We start from the raw sequence: 22,583 nt of genomic DNA, 5'->3' as shown, positions 1-22,583 counted from the left end.
ACGAAACAAGCTTAAACTTACCAAAAACAAGAAAAATAACAAAAATGAAAGATAAATACAACAATCTGAATTATAGAGAGATAAATATGAGAGCCTCTACGTAAGAACTACAAATAATGCCATGAATTAAACTTACAAGGTTCACTGAAACTTTATAACATTGCCCAGTAGTTAGTACTATACTACCTCCCACAGCTGAATCTTGTCCAAGAATCTTCTATTTTTTTTTTTTTTTTCTTGTGAGACGGGGTCTCACTCTGTCACCCAGGCTGGAGTGCAGTGGCACGATCTCGGCTCACTGCAACCTCTGCCTCCCAGGCTTAAGCAATCCTTCCACCTCAGCCCCCTGAATAGCTGGGAATACCAGTGTGTGCCATCACACTTGGCTAATTTTTTGTATTTCTGGTAGAGACAGGGTTTCACATGTTGTACGGGCTGGTCTAGAACTCCTGGACTCAAGTGACCTGCTTGCCTCAGTCTCCCAAAGTGCTGGGATTACAGGTGTGAGCCACTGCACCTGATCAAATCTATATGTTTGAAAAAAATTGATCTGGTCTGCTGTTCCATGTCTTTCTTCTTAAAACGGACTATTTTCAGCAAGTCAGCAGACTCCCCAAAATGCCTTTTCCTTAAACACACTTACAGAACATACTTTCAGTTTTAAATGCATTCATTCAACAAATGTTGACTGAGCTTATATTTACTTTATATAAACTATTGAGCTAGGCCCTGAGAATACAAAAATGAATAAGGTAAGGATCCTATTCTAAAAAATCTTCCAGTTTAGGGTGGAGGATGCAGCTAAGTAAACAAGGAACCCCCTATAGTGTGTTAAATGTCATGATTGGAGGAGGTCCAAAGTGAGATAAAAACAAAAAAAAGGAACATTTCACCTATCACTGGGGGTGAGGGGCCAGGTCAGAAAAAGCTTACAAAGGGAACTAATGTCTACTCCAAAACTTGAGTAATAAATAGGAGTTAGCCAAGTTATAGATGATGTAGGCAGTATAAATATAATATTGAGTAAAAATTTGGAAGCAGATAATTTGGGTTCAAATCTGGGTTCTAGTTGCTATTGATACTTAGGAACTTACTTAAATCACTCTTCTTCATTAGTAAGAATTAGAAGAGAATTTACACAATTTCTCATTACACATCTACCCATCTACCTGCATATATGCCCACAGGCTCTTTTTCTGCTATCACTATTGATGAATTTTCCAAGCTTTTGTTCAAAGGCCAACTCTTCCACCTGTTTACTAGGTCCTGCCTCATCTTGTCGTCTCAAGGACTTCCTCTTTCCTGCAATTCTTCTTTCTGACTGGATCTTTCCCATCACTATTACAAAATTCTCTTCTGTCTTTAAAACAAAAGAAAATATTTCTTGACTCCATTTTCCTCTTCAAGTACTGTTTCATCATTCTCCTTTTCTCTACAAACTCCTCATAAACACTGTCTATTCTCAGACTCTCCAAATTCTCTTGCTATACTTTTTTTTCTATCATGCATTTGCTCCTACCACTCTACAGAACTATTTTTGTCAGACGTCCCTGTTCTTAAAGCAGAGTTAATTTTCAGACCTCATTTGACATTTTGATTACTTCTTCCTCCTTGATATTTGGCTTCTAGTACATGACACTTTTTTTTTTTCTCCTACTTTTCTGGCAGCTCCTTTTTGGTCTCCATTGTCTCTAACTAAACTTTGGAGCAGCCTAAGGGTCAGTGTTTGAATTTCTCATTTTGTATTTACACTCATTCTGTGTGTGATCTCTTCAGTCTCATTGCTTTATATACCATTTATTTGCTGACAACTCCCAAATTTTATCTCCAGTACAGATATATCCACTAAGTTCTTGGCTCATATACAATTTAACATCTCTACTTGGATGTCTAATAGGCATCTCAAACTAGCATGTCCAAAATTGATTTCATTTTTCCACCCCTAACTTGCTCCTTTCACTGCACTCCTTTAACTGCACATGTCAGTTAACAGCAATTCCTTTTTCCAGGTGAGGCCAAAACAGGTTAAGAGTAATTACTGTCTGCCTTCCTCTCATGTTCCACATCCAATGTGTCATCAAATCCTGTTGGTCCTACTTTTACCACAGATCTGGAATGCAACTTCTTCTTTCCACTCCCATTGTTACTCTGGCCCAAGTCACAATTAATCTCTTGCCTAAATTATTACAAGAGCTTCCTGTCTCCATATTTTGCCTATGTTCCCCTAAGTCTATTTGCAATGCAGCAGCCATAGTGATCCCATTAAATATACCTCAGAACATATGACTACTCTTTTCAAAACCCTACAATGGCTTCCAGTCTCACTAACAGTAAAAGCCAGAGTCTTTAAAATGGCCTACAAGGCCCCACAGATGCACAATCCTGTTAACTCTCTAACCTTATCTATTAATTTCTCTCTCATTCTATCCCAATCAATCACACTGGCTTCCTTGCTGTTCTTCAAACATCTGAGAATGTTCCTGCCTCAGGGCTTTTGTACTTGCTCTCCAGTAATGCTCTTCAGCTAGTTAGCTGCATGACTAGCTCCTTCTGTTTTTATTCAGAAGTCATCTCAGTAAAGCCTTTTCTGAACACTATTTAAAACTGCAAAACAGCCGGGCGCAGTGGCTCATGCCTGTAATCCCAACACTTTGGGAGGCAGAGGCGGGCAGATCACGAGGTCAGGAGATGGCGACCATCCTGGCTAACACGGTGAAACCCTGTCTCTACTAAAAATACAAAAACAAAATTAGCCGGGCGTAGTGGCAGGTGCCTGTAGTCCCAGCTACTCAGGAGGCTGAGGCGGGAGAATGGCGTGAAGTTGGGAGGTGGAGCCTGCAGTGAGCCAAGATCGCGCCACTGCACTCCAGCCTGGGCAAAGAGCGAGACTCTGTCTTCAAAAACAAACAAAAAAAACTGCAAAACCTTCCCTAACACTCCCTATGCCCTTTCCCTGCTTTATTTTCTGTGGCCATTAACATACAATATAGTCAAGTTATTTATCTGGTGTGTTGTCTTTCTCCCACCCTAGAAAATAAGCTCTATGAATGTAGAGGTCCTTAATAGATAACTACTAAATAAACGAAAAAGGGCACATTGTTTAATCCACATTGTGGGAGAATATGCAACTTGCAGGTCCCAGTAAAATTGACAAATACAATATTCATCTGAACCCGAAAATACTTAATTTATTTTTCATGGTGTTGTGTTATTATTTTTCACATTTAATTGATGTGTACCACCATAAAAATAATTTTTGTTTAGTGTTTGATTGATACATTTGTTTTAAACATATGTCCCATGGGAGAGTTATGCCGAATTACTAGATCAGGACAGCCATAAAAAGATTAGAACTTCATTCAAACTCTCTGAAAGTCTCAAAGGCTGAAAAATGAGTCATTACCTACTCATTTATTTATAACATTTCTATAAACATCTTAATTCTATACTATTATTGGAAAAAATGATAAAAACAAACTCATTCTAAGAAGGTGCACGTATTATCCAAGAATTGTAAATGTAGTTTATAACACTGGAGCGTCTGCTAAAATAAGAAAGCTCAATTACCCCTCCTAGAAGTTGCCAATTTATATTCTGTATTTCTTCAAAAAATCTTTGGTATCTACTTATTTTATGGGTTTTTTTTCCTCATAGTTCTAGTAGTAAGCAGAAATGGAAAAATATTTTTACTGAAATGATGTTTACAGTCACATGCTGGCATAAAAGTAACATAATGCCTATAGCTACCACATGTAAGGTATCATGCTATGCCAACCAAGAAGCAATGAGCCTACTGTTTACCCATGTATGAAGCTATATAACCCAGGTAAATTAACTAACCTTTTTAGGCCTTAGGTGCTCCATCTATTAAATGGGTGATATGGTTTGGTTCTGTGTCCCTACTCAAATCTCATTTCTAATTGTAATCCCCTTGTGTCAAAGGAGGGAGGTGATTAGATCATGGGGGCGGTTTCCCCATGCTGTTCTTGTGAAGTGAGTGAGTTCTCATGAGATCTGATGGCTTTATAAGTATTTGGAAGATCCTCCTTCATTATTCTCTCTCCCGCTGCCACGCAAAGAAGGTGTTTGCCTCCCCTTCACCTTCTGCCATGATTGTAAATTTCCTGAGGCCTCCCCAGCTATGGGGAACTGTGAGTCAATTAAACCTTCTTCCTCTATAAATTACCCAGTTTTGGGTATTTCTTTTCTTTTTTTTTTTTTTGAGATGGAGTTTCGCTCTTGTTGCCCAAGCCAGAGTGCAATGGCGCAATCTCAGCTCACTGCAACCTCTGCCTCCTGGGTTCAAGCGATTCTCCTGCCTCAGCCTCCTGAGTAGCTCGGATTACAGGCCTGTGCCACCACGCCTGGCTAACTTTTTGAATTTTTTGTTTTTTTCTGAGATGGAGTCTCACTCTGTCACCAGGCTGGAGTGCAGTGGCGTGATCTTGGCTCACTGCAACCTCTGCCTCCCGGGTTCAAGTGATTCTCCTGCCTCAGCTTCCCGAGTAGCTGGGACTACAGGCGCATGCCACCATGCCCAGCTAATTTTTGTATTTTTAGTAGAGACGGGGTTTCACCATGTTGGCCAGGATGATTTTGATCTCTTGACCTCATGATCCGCCCGCCTTGGCCTCCCAAAGTGCTGGGATTACAGGCATGAGCCACTACACCTGGCCTAATTTTTTATATTTTCAGTAGAAACGGGGTTTCACCATGTTAGCCAGGCTGGTCTCAAACTCCTGACCTCAGATGATCTGCCCACTTCGGCCTCCCAAAGTGCTGGGATTACAGGCATGAGCCACCACTCCCGGCCTCAGGTATTCAATACATATTGATTAAGTACCTACCAGGTGCCTTACAATGTGCCAGGCACTATGCTAGGAACTGGTAAGCAAAAAACGGAAATACATAACATGGTTATGAGGTGCCATTTTGAACTCAGTCTTGCAGATGAACTTCATTCAGAGAGAAACTGAACTGGGAACCAGAAAGATATTGGAAAACTAAGAAATATTCTCTCTACGTACTTCTCATTGTGAACTAGTTTCCGTTTTCTTCTCAGTAAATCAGCTTTTTCTGCAATATCAGCTTTTCTAAAATCAATTAGCTTTTTATGCAATAAAACTTTGATGGTAGACTGAAGGTGACCACTTGCAAGCTACTAAGTTCATATGTTACTGTCAGAGCCACACTGAGAGACCAACTGCTGCTGTTTGTCTCCCTTTGATCTTTTAACTTCAAAGTCTTAGGAAAGGGATCGAGCATCCATCCTTGTCTTAACAGGCGGTCAGTTATCATAGAGTTATTGAGAGTTGAAAAAATACGCCAAATGGTATCTACAGCAAGTATTATGCATAATTTATAAAAGAAAAAACTAAAAGTTTAAGTTACTTTGCAAGTTCATGTGTGTGGTGAGTGCCAGAAACAGGATTCAAATCCTAGGATTGTGCAAGTGCTGGGTCACTACATGAAAGTGAGTGCCTGCTTAAATTTTGCATCTTAGGATTTTGGCTTGCCTCACCTTAGTCCCAGCTCTGATAATGCCTAATAGTTCTTTTTGCTATACATGCATCTGCTTACTAAAATTCAGCACCTTCACAACTTTCAAAGAAATGCAATATTAAAAAAACAAAGTTTCAAACATTCAGACACTAAAACTTTTTTGCAAAGAGAGATAGTATATAATTACATATGCTCTTATTGAATTTGTATATTGTTATACAACTTACCTCCCATGAGATTCTACTAAAAGCAGAAACTTACCTTCCCATTCTGTTGGAATATCCCCTGCTTCATAGTCTACTTCTTTTTTATTTGCTGCTTCTACAATTCTTTTCTCTCGAATAGTTTGTCCTATAAGACAAAAGTCATTAATATATTTTTAAATGAACCTATGATACAGTAGTTCTACAATTAATCTTTTAATATTGCATAACCCCTTATATGGTTAAAGAATTAAATTAACAGGAAAACGAGAATAGATTTCCATTTTGAATTAGGTATATTACAAAAGGCAAATTCTAAACTACTGTAAAAATTTATAATTATTTACCACAGCCTACAAAAATTAATGGTAGGCCAGCCGCAGTGGCTCACGCCTGTAATCCCAGCACTTTGGGAGGCCGAGGTGGGTGAATCGCCTGAGCTCAGGAGTTCAAGGTCAACCTGGGCAACATGGTGAAACCCCATCTCTACTAAAATACAAAAAATTAGCCAGGCATGGTGGCACACACCTGTAGTCCCAGCTACTCTACTCAGGAGGCTGAAACACGAGAATCACTTGAGCCCGGGAGGCAGAGGCTGCAGGGAACCGAGATCGAGCCACTGCACTCCAGCTTGGGCTACAGAGTGAGACTCCATCTCAATAAATAAATAAATAAATAAATAAATAAATAAATAAATAAATAAATGTAGATTTAATGTACAGAAAAAGTAACCAATTAATCCTATAGAGCACTAATGGCCAATACAAAATATTTTAGTAATCAACAGCGAGTTCAACTTCTTCTGACTTACATGTATATATCTTAGAGGAAGCAATGGCTGCTACAGTCACCCAAGAAAATCGATATTCATTGCTGTTACTAAGTATGTAATGGACCACAAGACCCTGCAGCTATCCTGTCCCTAATACATTGGCAAACCCAAGAGAGCCAAGCCATGGGTTGAATTCTGTGGCCCATCTGAATCACTTCCTCTTAAGAGAATTTAACAAAACTGGTCATTGGTTTGGTTATGGATGTGGTAGACTGATGGTGACCACTTACAAGCTACTAAGTTCATATGTTACTGTCAGAGCCACATTGAGAGACCAACTGCTGCTGTTTTGTCTCCCTTTGATCTTTTATCTTAATTTCGAAGTCTATGGTTCTTCAGATGAGAGATTAATATCTGGAGTGGAATAGTAGCAATGCAGAAACATGAAAGCAGAGAAAACAGTAAAGTAAAAGTTGGTGAGAAGTCAAGAATGGAATGAGAATGCCTAATGCTTATATTTCTCAATAAAAGTTGATTAGTGCATATTTTAAGTTTATACAGAAGGCATAAAACTATTTGTTATTTTCTTCTGTTTTCAGAAAGTCTTCATTATATCTTTCAAAGCAGCTTTGTCAAAATGGTTGCTTCAAAACATGTTTCTTTCTCATTGAACCTCTGAGCCCGGGGAAACCAGGTAGGCTTTCTACTTCCTACTATTTAACAAGTGTGCCTGCCTACTGCAGGGAATGTGAGCTGAGACAGAGAAGTCATCAGTGAGGAATGACAAAGGGAGCAGCATGGCTTAACAGTGATCAGACCAGTCAGGGAGAGAAATTTGGACCTTACAAAATACTCCTTTCTCTTACCACTCCTAAGCCAATCTTACACTATGCTAAATATACTGACTTACATAATTAAAGAAATCAACCTTGATGCCTGCAAATCTCTCTCCTACACTACCTGATATTCTATTAGCTGTAAATTCCTTTAAGTGTGGACAGGAAACTCCTGGTAGTGACTGTGCAGGAGAAAGGACGACATAAAAGGAAAGCCTGAGAAAGCTGAATGGCTGGTTTTATTTCTTCCATCTTAGTAATATTAAGTGAAAGGCTGGGAGTTCATAGACAACCCATTAATGGCTAATAAACCTTAAGTATGTGGTCAGGAAGTTCTGCCTTTCATTAGGAAGTCATTTAATCAGGCTGATTTAATCCTAATGCAGAGGTTCCCCAAGTTCTACAAAGAGGAGTTACCTTTTGCTTATCTTACCAAATAAATTTACAGAAGGACAAGGGACTGACAGTAAAAGTGGTAGGAACAAGGATTAGGGTACAAGGAGCATATAACAATGACAACTACATTTCTCTCATAGTAGAGGCTCAATATATGTACATGTATGTTTACTAAAATGCTATTTACATTTACATATATAAATACATCATAACAAGTTACTATAAATTTAGTATTTATAATTTAGCATACATTAAAGTATGCTGATATGACAATTTTCAAAATGTGTTAGTCAAATACCTATGTCTTCATATAGTCCTTATCTAATTACCAAAATGTAAGAATGTCTTTTTGGAGTAATAGTTATAGAAAGTAAAACTATTGTCTAAAATAAAAATGCAAATACATGGGATCCTCAAAGTACATGTATGGTCTATAAGTTTTTAAATGTACATCAATAAAGTTTAGCACATGGGGAGAGGATAGACAGGTCTATAGTTCTCAGTAGCACTACCAAATGCATATATACTACAGGCATATCTGCAACAAAAAAAATAACTTTCTATTCCTACTCTTAGGTCTATCAACTTCATGTAAGGTCTCCCAAGGATTTAAAAAATCAAAAGTTATACCTATTTGTGTGTGTGTGTGTGTGTGTGTGTGTGTGTGTGTATGGAAAGACAGGAAGAGTAATTAATGAGCTAGTTTAATTTCAGGACAATCACTGAATAAACCTTTGTTTAGAAATAGGTGAAATAAAGATTTTTTTAAAAAGTATATGTCTTTAGTAATATAAAATAAAGCTATTAGTTTATTAAATAAATTCTTTGTAATCAGATATGTTTATCTCAATAAATTACTGTAAAACTACTCCCTTTTTTTGGAATAAATACTACTTGTTCAATTTTTATGAATTGGGAATGGAATTTATGCCTCCCACTGAGTAAGGAATTATGCACAAACTGTACACTTACTTATACTAATATGCTTTCATGCAATATTTGTAAAGACAACTCTATTTATCACAGCAAAAAAATTTCCATCCTAGTGAATACAGCAAATTTAAGTACCTGCTCAAGCATCAAAATTTTAGGATCTAATTTACATTTAAAAATTAACTTGGTAACAAAAACATTTAATTCAATATATGTGTAGGTTCAATAAGTCCTAATACAACAAAAATAATTGACATTGGTGGACTCAATGAGTATTATTAAGTAAAACAGTACATAGTTGTTTTATTTAATACTAAACAATATTATATTTAAGTGAAACACAGAGTTTGAATTCAGGAAGGTAGTAATGGTCAACAATCTATGCATTTAAAGACTGTAGATATAACAGTATAGTATATTTTTCCAAACTTTTTAAAAAAAAAAAGCTAGCTGCTGTTGAGCTAATTGCCCTAGGAGGATGGTAGATTTCCTATTTCTTTGTTTAGAAATATATGGAGCCCATTTAATTTTTAAAAAAAGAAAGAAAGGAAGGAAGAAAAAAAAATTAAAGGTGAGATCCTGAGGCATATCGTAGATGACAAGGGTTTAGGTAAAAGACAGGTTTCACCTGTACTACTGAGCTTCTGGGATAGTGTATGAGCACCCTGGACACAGATATGGGAAGGAGCCTCTAGAGCAGAATCCTAAACTTCAGCCATTCAAGTACCATCTTTGCAATTTTTGCCATACTTTAGAGTACTATAACCTAATATTTTTCTTTACAGTGATTTGCACTTTTCCTCAATACTCATTTTTACCTTACTCTAAAAAATATTCATGTAATCACTGACTTAATGTGCTAGTTGTGTTTTTTGCTCACCCATAAAGATAGATTTAAAAAATTTAAAGGGTTGTCTTTGTGTCATCTAAAGTTATCTTATAGACCACACCTGGGAAACCACACTGCAGACCACATTGGGTTGTAGAGACAGGCCCAGCCACACATATGGTGTTACACGGCATAGAAACCAATACAACCAGCAGGAAACTCCTATGGACAGGGAACGGGTGTTGAATATCAAAGTCTTGCTTGGATTACGTTTACCCTTGATTTCAAAAAATCCTGTAGTTCACAACAATGTTTGCTAGGTTTGAAGGAAGAAGGGAGAGGTCCTAGATTTCCAGAAAGAGTCAGGAGAAAAAAAAAAAAAAAAAAAAACACTAATATTTATGGCATGTTTACCATGTGCCAGACATTGAACTAAGTTTTAGCTCTGCATGAGTAATTTCATTTAAGCTATACAACGCTATGAGGTACTCTTATTACTTCATTTAAATAAACAATTTGTACATTTCATTTATAAAGAGATTGGGGCTTAAGAGAACTTCAGACATTTACTTGCTAGCAAACAGATATCAGGATTTGAACATGGGTCTTTTGACTCCAGATCCTAGACACTTAACCACTAAGACATGTTGCCAGACTTTCAGATGACTACAAATGTTACATCTACAAACTGACAATTCAGTTGGTAAAATACAAGGGCTAAGCTAAAAGTAAAAGATTAAAAATCACTATTTCTTTCCAAAAAATAAAAACCACTGCCTTTCATTAAGGTGTTTCAGAATGTAGAAGACACATCTTAAATCATTTAACTTAATCCTAATAATAGATTCATGAAAACTTCACTGAAGAAAATCTGGAAAGTACCAAAAAGTAGAAAAAAATAAAAATGATCTGTAAGTGCGTGACTCAGAATATCATATTAACATGTTATTCTGTTTCCTTTCAGTCTATTGTAACTAATAGATTATAAATACACAAACACATATACATGTGCACATGTATTTATGAGATTAAAATTGTACCTATATCCTTTTTCCTACCACATGGAAAATATAAAGGTTTTCATGTCATTGTTGCATAACTTAAAAAGGAAAATCAATATTCAGTTTCTGAACTTACTCTGACATTCTGAGGAAAAAGAAATTTCTTGTAAAAGTGTGTTAATAACATTTCTTTTGTTCAATTGTGTTTAAAATGTGAAGATAAAAGTAAAAAAGATTGCCTTGTTAAGCATAGGCAGTAAAGCAAGTTAAAAAATACTAAAAATGAAAATGTATGCCAATTAAAGATATGTATCAGATATGCCATACAAAGGAAGTTTTACAAATTAAGGCAGAACTTCAAGATCAGGGGATAAGAAAGAGGTAAAGTATAGTGATCCATACATTCTTTATGTTAACATGCAATGGATTTATTAGTGATATTTTAAAATGAATTAATAAACACTTAAAAATCTCACTTTTATGTATTTAAAATAAATTTCATTGTATATATTTAAGGGATATAACATGATGTTGTGGGATATGAATAGACAGTAAAAAGGTTATTAGAGTGAAGCAAATTAAAATATGAAAAAATGCTCATTATCACTGGCCATCAGAGAAATGCAAATCAAAACCACAATGAGATACCATCTCACACCAGTTAGAATGGCAATCATTAAAAAGTCAGGAAACAACAGGTGCTGGAGAGGATGTGGAGAAATAGGAACACTTTTACACTGTTGGTGGGACTGTAAACTAGTTCAACCCTTGTGGAAGTCAGTGTGGCGATTCCTCAGGGATCTAGAACTAGAAATACCATTTGACCCAGCCATTCCATTACTGGGTATATACCCAAAGGGTTATAAATGATGCTGCTATAAAGACACATGCACATGTATGTTTACTGAGGCACTATTCACAATAGCAAAGACTTGGAACAAACCCAAATGTCCATCAATGATAGACTGGACTAAGAAAATGTGGCACATATACACCATGGAATACTATGCAGCCATCAAAAAGGATGACTCCATGTCCTTTGTAGGGACATGGATGAAGCTGGAAACCATCATTCTCAGCAAACTATCGCAAGGACAAAAAACCAAACACCGCATGTTCTCACTCATAGGTGGGAATTGAACAATGAGAACACATGGACACAGGAAGGGGAACACCACACACCGGGGACTGTTGTGGGGTGGGGGGAAGGGGGAGGGATAGCATTAGGAGATATACCTAATGCTAAATGACGAGTTAATGGGTGCAGCACACCATCATGGCACATGTATACATATGTAACAAACCTGCACGTTGTGCACATGTACGCTAAAACTTAAAGCATAATAATAATAATAAAAACAAACATCTAGTCATAAAAAAATTAAAATATACATCATCTCACAGTTATCCCTTTTTGTGTGTCACAAGAGCAACTAAAATCTACTCATTTAGCATGAATCCTACACACAGTACAATTTTATTACCAACAGTCCTCATGAACATTAGACCTCTAGATTTGTTCACCTTACATATCTGCTACTTTGTATCCTTTGACATACATCTCCCCACTTCTCCCAACCACCCCTTCCTGTCCCAGGTAACCACTGTTTTGTTCCTGGTCTCCGTATACAATCAGTCCTCTGTATCCATGGGTTCTGCATCCACAGATTCAGTCAACCACCACTGAAAATATTTGGGGAAAAAAATGATAAAACAACAATACAACAATAAAATACAAATAAAAAAATACAGTATAACAACTATTTACATACCATTTAGACTATATTTGGTATTATAAGTAATTTAGAGATAATTTAAAGTATACAGAAGTATGTGGATAGGTTACATACAAATACTATGCCATGTTATATAAGTGAATTGATCATCCGCAGATTTTTCGTCAAAATGTTTTGAGCAAAAATTAGTTGACTATATATTTATAGATTGATTTCTAGGCTCTCTATTCTGTTCCACTGATCTATGTGCCTATTTTTATGCCAGTACCATACTGTTTTGATTACTATAGCTCTGTAATAAAATTTTAAATCAGAAAGTAAGTGTTTACTAATTTTAAATCAAAGTTGCTTCCAACTTTGTTTTCCTTTCTCAGAATTATTTGGGCTCTTTGAGGCCTTTTATGGTTCTATACAAATTTTAGGATTGTTTTCCTGTATCTGTATAGAATGCCATGGGAATTTTGATAGAGATTGTGTTACATATGTACACTGGTTTGGGTACTATGAACATTCTAACCATAGTAATTCTTCTGATCCATGAGCATGGGATATCCTTGCATTTATCTGTGTCTTCTTTAATTTCTCTCATCAATGTTTTATAGTTTTTGGTGTACAGATTTTTCATCTCCTTGCTTAAATTTATTCCTTAGTATCTTATGTTATTTAATGCTGTCATAAATGGGATGGTTTCTTTACATCTTTTTCAGTTAGGTTGTGTATTAAAATGCTAATTTTTGTATCTTGATTTTTTTTGTATGCTAATTTTTGTATCCTGTAACTTTACTGAATTCATTTATTAGTTCTAACGGGTTTTTTATTTTTGCTAAAATCTTTAAAATTTTTTTATATATAGGATCATGTTTCCTACAAATAGAGATAATTCTACTTCTTTTCTGATTTGGATGCCTTTTATTTCTTTTTCTTCTCTGATTGATCTTGCTAGTACTTCTAGTACTACGCTGAACAGAAGTGGCAAGAGTGCATGTCCTTGCCTTGCACCAGATGTCAGTGAAAACGTTTTCGGTTTTTCCCCATGGATTATAATGCTAACTGTGCGTTTTTAATAAATGGCCTTTATTACACTGAGAAACTTCCCTTCTATAACTAAACTATTGAGAATTTTTAACAAGAAAGAATATCAGACTTTGTTGAAAGCTTTTCCTGCACTAATTCAGATGATCATGTAGTTTTTATCTTTCATTTTGTTGATGTGAAGTGTCATATTGATTTGTGTATGTTAAACCAGCCTTGCATGCCAGCAATAAATCTCTCTGCTTGGTCCTGGTGTATACACTTTTTGATGTGTTGTTGGATTTGGTTTGCTAATATTTTATTGAAGATTTTTGCACCAATATTCATCAGAAAAATTGGCCTATAGTTCTTTTGATGTCTTTGTCTGGCTTAGGTATCAAGGTAATGCTGACCTCATATGTTTAGAAGTATTCTCTGAAGCTCTATTTTTCAGAAGAGTTTAAGAAGTATCGGCATTAATTCTTCTTTGACTGTGTGGTAGAATTCAGCTGTAAAGCCATCTGGTGCTTGGCTTTTCTTTGTTGGGGGGTTTTCTATTACTTCTTTAATGTCTTTATTAGTTATTGGTGTATTCATGCTTTCTATTTCTTCCTGACTAAATCTTGGTAGGTTGTATTTTTCTAGGAATTCATCCATTTCCTCTAGGTTATCCAATTTGTTGGCATATACTTGTACATAATAGTCCTGTATGACCTTTCTATTTCTGAGGCATCTGTTATAATTTCATCACTTTCATTTTTTATTTTGTTTGAATTTTTTTTTCGTAGACTGGTTAAGGGTTTGTAAATTTTGTTTTTCAAAAAACCAACTCTTTGTTTTATTGACTCCTTCTATGTTTTTTTTGTTCCTTATTTGATTTATTTCTGTTCTGAATTTTATTATTTCCTTCCTTCTGCTTATTTGGGGTTTAGTTTGTTCTTTTTCTGGTTCCTTGAGGTGTAATGTTAGACGATTTATTTGAAATCTTTCTTCTTTTTAACATAGGCATTAATTGCTATAATGTCCCTCTTAGAAATGTGTTTGCTGCATCCCATGTTTTGGTATGCTGTGCTTCCACTGTCATTTGTCTCAAGACATTTTAGAAATTTCTCTTTTGATTTATTCTTTGACCCACTGGTCATTCAGGAGCATGTTTTTAAATTTCCACATATTTGTTAATTTTCCAAGGTTCCTCCTGCTACTGATTTATAGTTTCATATCACAGTAGTTTGAAACAATACTAGATATATGGTCAGTCTTCTTCTGTGGCCTAACACAAGGTCTATCCTGAAGAATGTTCTATGCATGTGTGCTACAGCAAAATGTGTATTCTGTTGTTGTTGGATGCAAAGTTCTGAAGATGTCTGTTAGTTCCAATTGGTCAAAAGTGCAATTCAAGTCCAGTATTTCCTTATTAATTCTCTGATTAATCTACCCATTTTTGAATGTGGGAGTACTAAAGTCTCCTACTATTATAGTATTGCTATCTATTTCTCCCTTCATGTCCGTTAATATTTGCTTAATGTATTTAGGTGCTCCAATGTTGGGTACATATAGATTTACAATGGTTATGTCCTCTTCATGAATTGACCCTTTTATCATTAACTAATGACCTTGTTTCTTGCAATAGTTTTTCACTTGAAGTCTATTTTATCATATATAAGTACAGCCACGCTTGCTTTCTTTTGATTACCATTAAATGGAATATCTTCTTCCATTCTTTTACTTTCAGCTTATGTGTGTCCTTAAAGCTGTTGTGGGTCTCCTGTAGGCAACATATAGTTGGATCTTGTTTTTCTTTTTAACTCCATCTAACCATTCTATCACTTTTGATTGGAAAATTTAATCCATTTACATTCAAGTTTATTACTGATAAATAAGTTCTTACTACTGTTATTTTGCTAATTGTTTTCTGGTTGTTTTGTAGTTCCTTTGTTCTTTTCTTCCTCTTCTTGCCTATCTTTATGATTTCACAATTTTCTGTAGCTGAGCTTTGATTCATTTCTCTTTATCGTTCATATATCTGCTGTAGTTTTTTGTTTGGTGGTCAGAATGAAGCTTAAATAATGTATTTTATGGTTATAATCTACTATTTTAAGCTGATAATTACTCAAATTGATGCATACAAAAACTCTGGACTTCTACCCTCCCCACCAATTTACATTTTTGATACCACAGTCTACATCTTTTTGTATTCCTTAACAACTTATTGTAGTTTTAATTATTTCTGATGGTTTTGACTTTTTTGTTTGTTTGTTTTGAGACAGGGTCTTGCTCTATCACTCAAACTCCTGGCTGGAGTGCAGTGGCATGAACATGGCTAACTGCAGACTCAACCTGAGTCTCAAGTGATCCTCCTGCCTCAGCCTCCAGAGTAGCTGATGTGTGCCACAACACCCAGCTAACCTTTTTTTTTTTTTTTTTTTTTTAACTTTTTTGAAGATATAAGATCTTGCCATGTTGTCCAGGCTGATCCCAAACTCCTGGACTCAAGCAATCCTCCCATTTAGCCTCCCAAACTACTGAGATTATAGGCATTAGCCACCATGCCCAACCTGGTTTTGACTTTTAGCCTTTATACTAGAGATTAGTATGATTTACACACTACCTTTACAGTACTAAAGTATTCTGGATTTACTATTTGCTTCTACCAGTGGTTTTTATACTTTCACATGTTTTCATGATAGTAATTGTCATCCTTTTGTTTCTGCCTGAAGAATTCCCTTAAGTGTGTCTTGTATGGAAGGACTAGCAGTAATGAATTCCCTTGGCTTTTGCTTCTCTGTGAAAGACTGTTTCTCCTTTATTTCTGAAGAACAGCTTTGTTGGGTGTAGTATTCTTAACTGTCAGTTTATTTCTTTGGATACATCTTTGAATATATCTTCTCAGTCTCTCTTGGCCTGCAAGGTTTCTGCTGAGAAATCTGCTGACAGTCTAATGGAGATTCCTTAATATGTGACTTGATGCTTTTTTCTTGCTTCTTTTACAATTCTGTTTTTGACTTTTGATAGTTTGATTATAATGTGCTTCAAACAGGATCTCTTTGGGTTCAATCTATTTGGGGAGCTCTGAGCTTCATGGAGGTGAATATCCATATCTCTCCCAAGACTTGACAAATTTTCAGTGATTACTTCATTAAATAAGCTTTTTGTCCCCTTCTCTGTCTCTTCTCCTCTAAGTGCATTTCTCCCATAGTGCATTTATTTTCCTAATGGTGTCTCATAAGTCTTATAGGCAGCCTTCACTCTTTTTCATTCTTTTTTCCTCTGAGTCATTCCAACAGACCTATCTTCAGATTCACAAATATCTTTCTCCTGCTTGATTGATCTAGCCTGCTGTTGAAGCCCACAATTGTATCTTTAATTTCATTGCTTGAATTCTTCAGCTCCAAGATTTGTTTTGTTCATTTTTATGATATCTATCTATATTGAATTTCTCATTCAGATCATAAACTGTTTTCTGTCTTCACTGAATTGCCTGTTTGCACTGTCTTGTTTCTTAATGAGTTTCCTCAGGTTCATTATTTTGAATTTCTTTTAGACAATTAGTAAACTTCCATTTCTTTGGTCAGTTACTGAAGAATTATTTTGTTTCTGTAGTGGTGTCATATTTCCTTGCTTTTCCATGTTTCTTGTGCATCTGTGTTGATACATCTGCACATCTGCTGGTACAGTCACCTCTTCCAAACTTTACAGAGTGGTTTTTATAGGTGAAGACTTTCACATGTAGATGGGACCAAGGATGCCACCAGATAAGCAGAATGTGGTGGCTCTGGTTCTATGTCACCACAGTAATGTGATTCCATGCAGCATCTTCAGCAGTGACCAATGTTGGAAATAACTTCAGGTGCCTCCCTGGTCTAGGCTTCAGGAGTTTGTGGTACTGACTGCAGCAGTGTAGGTTATTAGGGCACAGGCTTTAGGAATCCTCTCATTCTTGTTATCCTCACAGTGGTGAGTCTTAGCTTAGGGGATCTCTCTCAGTGTCAGATCTGACATGGCTCACAGGCTGCCAAGGCAGCACTGGGATCCAGAGCACAGATGCTCAGACTGTCTGGAGAGTTGGGTTCCTCAGCTCAAGGTCTTTCAAAACCACTATAGCACCTGGGACCTGATGTATATGTTCACTCTCAAAGGCACAAGTGAATTCAATTCTCTCACTAAGCCACGGTCTATTGCTCTGAGGCACACTCTATCATCCTGGGCCCAAGGGGCTGAGATATAGCTATGGTTCTGACCCTTTAGTTTATTATAAAAAATATCAATACATATTCCATAAACAAAGTTCTCTCAATAATTTTGAAGAGTCTAAAGGAATTCTGAAACCAAAATGTTTGAGCACTATATATACCACTGAAAAAAAAAACAGGAATTTATAAAGCCACAGCACTAAACAATATAGATAAATAGATGAATAAATAAAAATTGGGGAGATAAAAGGGCTCTTGCTTACCATGATGATGAATAGCAAATGTGGAACAAGTACCAGAGTTGGAAAAGCATCATTTTCTAACTATCATGACTAGTTCTGGTAAAAATTATTAATGGAAAGGGATTGTTTTTATTTAGAAAGTTTCCCTTTCTTCTGCATATAGTGTTCTTACACATTTGAAAGCTGCGCAAGATATTATTTAAAGGATGGTTAGAAATAAGATTTCTAATATTACTACTTACAAATACTGCCTTCCTAGGGTTTCAGTGACCCTGTAGGTGAGTATGACTCTTGAAGGTGCCTGTGGCAGGAGACACCAATGGTTCCTAAGAATGAAATGGCAGACTCAGGCATCTCTCCTTTCCTGGGCCACTATTCCTTTCCTAATCCATTCACACAGGCCAGGAGAGATATTTGGGCAGCCTTTAATCTTTACATTTCAGAGTTTCAGCGCTCATAAAATATCTAAGACAGTGGAGGAGGGATTTTCTTCCACTAGTACCAAATCAAAGGTAGAGGGCTATAGAGCTGTAACCCACAAGCATATGTAATTCTTGGTGATAGTTTTCAACCAGTTGTCTACTTCTAGCCCAATATTTTACGTTGATGGGGTAGCACGAGGAGAGATAAGTGGAATTTGGAGGTGACTTTGGGGTTGAAAGGCTGGGCTGAGTGAGGTGACATACTTCTGAGATAGCTGTTCCCTTGTATATAAGCAAACCTGACACGAGCTTCTGGGTTGGAGGAATGGTGATCAAATAGGTAGGACAACCAGAATAAGATCCTTATAGTCTGACTGATGTCTGTCCTTTTATAGCAGTGGCAGCAAGCAGTACAACCAGGTGATAATTCTAAATCAGTTTGTTGACTGGTGGTGATGTATAAGAGACTGAATTCTGCATACAAAAGGAGGTTTAGAAGTATCAATGCATAATGTACGAAAGTGAGAACTACTGAAAGCCAAGCACCACACTACATATATTAGGTTTGTGGGCTTTCAAACTTTGTTATTCTGAACCATTACAAATAAAATGAACACAAATTAAGAGCACTAAAATAGGAATTCTTATACTGAAAGCCATTTTTACATATGACTTGAAGTGTAATTTGACTAAAGTTACTCAGTTGCAGCATCTATTTATTAAGAGCTTGCTGTTCACCAAGCAATGTTTAGGTTCCTTTCATGTTTTATCTTTTATCTTTAAAACAATCTTCTACAGATGAGGAAAAAAAAAGGTATAGGGTAGTTAACTTATCCAAATGTTCACAGCTGATTAAAGTAGTATAGCTAGTATTCGAACCTAAGCATTTCTATGACTCCAAGCATAAGCTCTTTCTGTTTAAGATTTTAAAATTAGCATTTATAAAGCTGGCATATAGTATTATTACAGACATGCAATTAAAAACTAACATCTTATTCATGACTATCATAAGCTATTATTCCTCACAGTAATTAAAGGAGGCACTCCAGCTTGAAAACGTGATGATTCTATAATCTGACATGTCCTACATATACTTATGTGAACATGGAAGACTATCTCCACAGATAATATTTTTAAAGCAATTATAAAGTCTTACAGATAAGCTTTCAGAATTTTTAAGACTGCCAACTAGTTCAATGGATTACCTAAAATCTTATTAGCTTCCTCATATTTACAAGTGTCCTATAAGGAATCTCAACTTGTTCTATCACAGAAAATCCAATATTATATCAAAATGCTTGGTTATTCTGAAATGCTTTATATGATATGATTTAGCCTTTCAGATCTGAAAAGATAAAAGGTCTTAAACTACACCCAGAAAGACAGCAGAACAATTCCAAGTAACCTATTTCCTATATTAGTGAAAATGTCCTGTGGCAAGTTTATAGCACACCAATATTCCGTTTAAACTGGACTTCATTAATGAATGTTTTTTAAAGCCACAAATAAAATTTCAATCTGAAGATACATAAGAATATCACAATTTAAGAAAAAAGATTAACCTATTGTAAATTTGTGTTTGTGCTTTGCACAAGGACAATAAACTCTTGACTGTTAATTTTTAAAGGTTCCATGAGAGCATTATATTCAAACAAAACTTCAAAGTTCTAAAAGCATCTGTAATTCAACCAACAAATATACACTGAATAGTCTATTGCATTAATCTAAGAAGATTTATAATTAAAAGTTAAGCAGGTTTTCTGATTATATTCCCAAATCAAACATGTAAGTCTTAGAAATGCGTTTACTTCATTTACTTCCCTTCCATTACTGTGGAAATCACACATCAAAAACTGTTTTTAAAAAACAAAGAAATAACACTTGAATATTATGTTGAAAAACCATTTATTTTCCAAATTGAAAGGAATTTTTGATCTGCTGAAAAAGCAGTTACAATTACACCTGATGTACTCTCCAAAAGAAGGTAACCATTCAAACAAAAAATATAAATGATGAATGCATGACTATTTAGTCCATGTAATAATGTGTTCACTATGAAGAGCTGAAAGAAGTAGTCATTTCAGGTTTTGATTGATGTGTAGGAATCAACTTTTGAAAGTACTTCATTCACTTAATACATTCTATACTTTTTTGTAAAGCTAAATTGTCTCCAATGTATGAAGTATATTCATAATTGAAAATGTGAACATTTAACAAAATATCAGAAAAATGAATATTAAGTGATTCTGCTATGAATATATCTAAATTATAACATGAGTTAACATGTCTTAAACACACACACAAAGAAGGAAAAAAGGCAGGGATGAAAATTTTTTTAGCTAAATTAAATAGGCTTTAAGACATTATACAAGAATTTCAAGTTTTAACAAAACTATTTTACAGTAAGAGGACATTTATGAATGTGATTGGAAATCTTATTTTATAGTGACTCAAGCAAACAAATTCCAATCTGGTACACCCTTGATATAAAAATATATATATAAAGAATATTTTCTTTCAAAATTAGTAAATATTCATAATATGGTATAAAATAATATAATCAAGTATTTAATTTTCACTTTGAAAATCTAATTTGAACACTAGGGCTTTCAATATACAGGTAAAAAGAGAGATGGAAGGAAATAATTAAAAATGATGGCAAATATTACTAGAATTTAGAGAATTATAAAATTATAGTACGTGTAAAGCTTGGGCCAAGCCCAAACTTTATTTTCAGATTCAAAATGTAGCAGATACAGTTGATTATGTGATTGACTTTTAGACCCAAATGGTTTCATAGAAATTAAGTACTTGGTCATTAATCACAGACCATAAAAGAGTCAAAGACCGTACTGTCATCTACTGTTACTAATTCACAGAATATGTGGCAGTTTTAAATATGAATAATTTAATAAAAATAAATCAGAGTGCATTTTGTGGTACATTAGTTCTCAATTTTAAAAAATTATATTTATTAATCCATGAAATTACTAATACCCTTCATTAATCTATTTAATTTAGCCACCAGGCACCACTGATCACTAATAAATAGAAACATTCTGATATAGAAGGAGACCACATAATCATCTAATGAAATGTGATAGTTATCAAGTTAACAGGAACTACACTAGTATTTGTGAACCAGATTCCCAAGCTCAAAAATTGGGTTTAGTTGGTAAAAGTCTGGGATGCCAATAATTTTCAAACTCTTGTCTTTAAAAATATCCTCTTTAGAGGTTCAATTTACAAAACTGTTCAAACAGAGCCTCTCTGGTTAAGGGAAGGGTTCAGAGTACCACCCACCTTTTCTCCCCTCCCCTTACATGTAGTTACCTCCTCACACTCCTAGGATTCTAAGGAGTCCTGTGAAAATCATTGATTCAGACCAAGTACTGTACTTCTGAGATTCCCCAGTCCATCTGTGAATATATATATTCATTTACTAAACAAAATCAAGATCTTGCCAATGGGCAGAAAGACCACCATACATTTACTTCTTTCCCTATACTATTCTTCATTTAGTTAGTGAAGCAATCTTTCACAAACTACTGAGTAACTGGTAGTAAGACAATGTAGCATTTTCCCTACAATCCTGTTCTCCAAGAACACGTAAAGCCTACTTCAGCTGTGAATCTATGATTTAAAGCTGAAACTTGATTTAAGGCTTGCTTCCAGTGTTCAGAAAGGATGAGTTCAGTGAGAAGTCATTTTCTCACATTGGAATAAGAAGTGCTTAGGAAAAGACAAAGAAGACTGAACAGCAAGAGGGAAAAACAACTCTCCAATTCACTTGTCATCAAGCAAGCAGGCCTTCACTGGAGAGGCATTTTTAACACTTTGAGTCCCCAGAACTGCAGGCTGCTGTGAAGGGGAAGATTTAGGTAGTCTGAGGCCAATTACCAGCAGTAAAAGGAAAGACAGGATAGAAAATTCATCAAAAGTTTTTATATAGCACCACATATATATATATGTGTGTATATATATATATACACACATATATATATATATTTTTTTTTTTTTTTTGAGACAAGAGTGTCGTTCTGTTGCCCAGGCTGGAGTGCAATGGCATGATCTCAGCTCACCGCAACCTCAGCCTCCTTGGTTCAAGCGATTCTCATGCCTCAGCCTCCTGAGTAGCTGGGGATTACAGGCACGTGCCACCATGCCCAGCCAATTTTTGTATTTTTACTAGAGATGGGGTTTCACCATGTTGGCCAGGCTGGTTTTGAACTGCCAACCTCAGGTGATCCACCCGCTTTGGCATTCCAAAGTGCTGGGATTACAGGTGTGGGCCACCGTGCCCAGCCACAGCATCATATGATTTTAGTCATTTGTTTAAACTCTTCCTACAACAAACTTTACCCTGGCTAATAACTAACAAAATTGGATGACATGAATTTTATCTTTGTTCTCTATTTTAGTTCGCTGTTAGAAAGATATGCTAATAAGCTGTGATTGCACCAAAAGGCAGGCTGTAGGAGCATGAAAAAGAAAAGTTGATTCCATTTTG

General features: G+C 35.6%; 1 protein-coding gene across 1 annotated transcript in view; it reads right to left on the bottom strand.

The window, feature by feature from the left end:
• NDUFAF2 (NADH:ubiquinone oxidoreductase complex assembly factor 2) overlaps window positions 1–22,583 on the bottom strand; it is a 206,806-nt gene that overhangs the window by 74,360 nt on the left and 109,863 nt on the right. The window contains exon 2 of the mRNA XM_002815588.4: window positions 5,764–5,853. Within this exon, the coding sequence (XP_002815634.3) occupies window positions 5,764–5,853 (90 nt within the window). The remainder of the gene's footprint in view (window positions 1–5,763; window positions 5,854–22,583) is intronic.

This window comes from Pongo abelii, chromosome 4 (assembly GCF_028885655.2).
Source record: "Pongo abelii isolate AG06213 chromosome 4, NHGRI_mPonAbe1-v2.0_pri, whole genome shotgun sequence".
In the NCBI taxonomy this organism is placed as follows: Eukaryota; Metazoa; Chordata; class Mammalia; order Primates; family Hominidae; genus Pongo; species Pongo abelii.
Note: the sequence above shows the minus strand (reverse complement) of the source record. Positions and strands in the feature narration are given on the sequence as shown.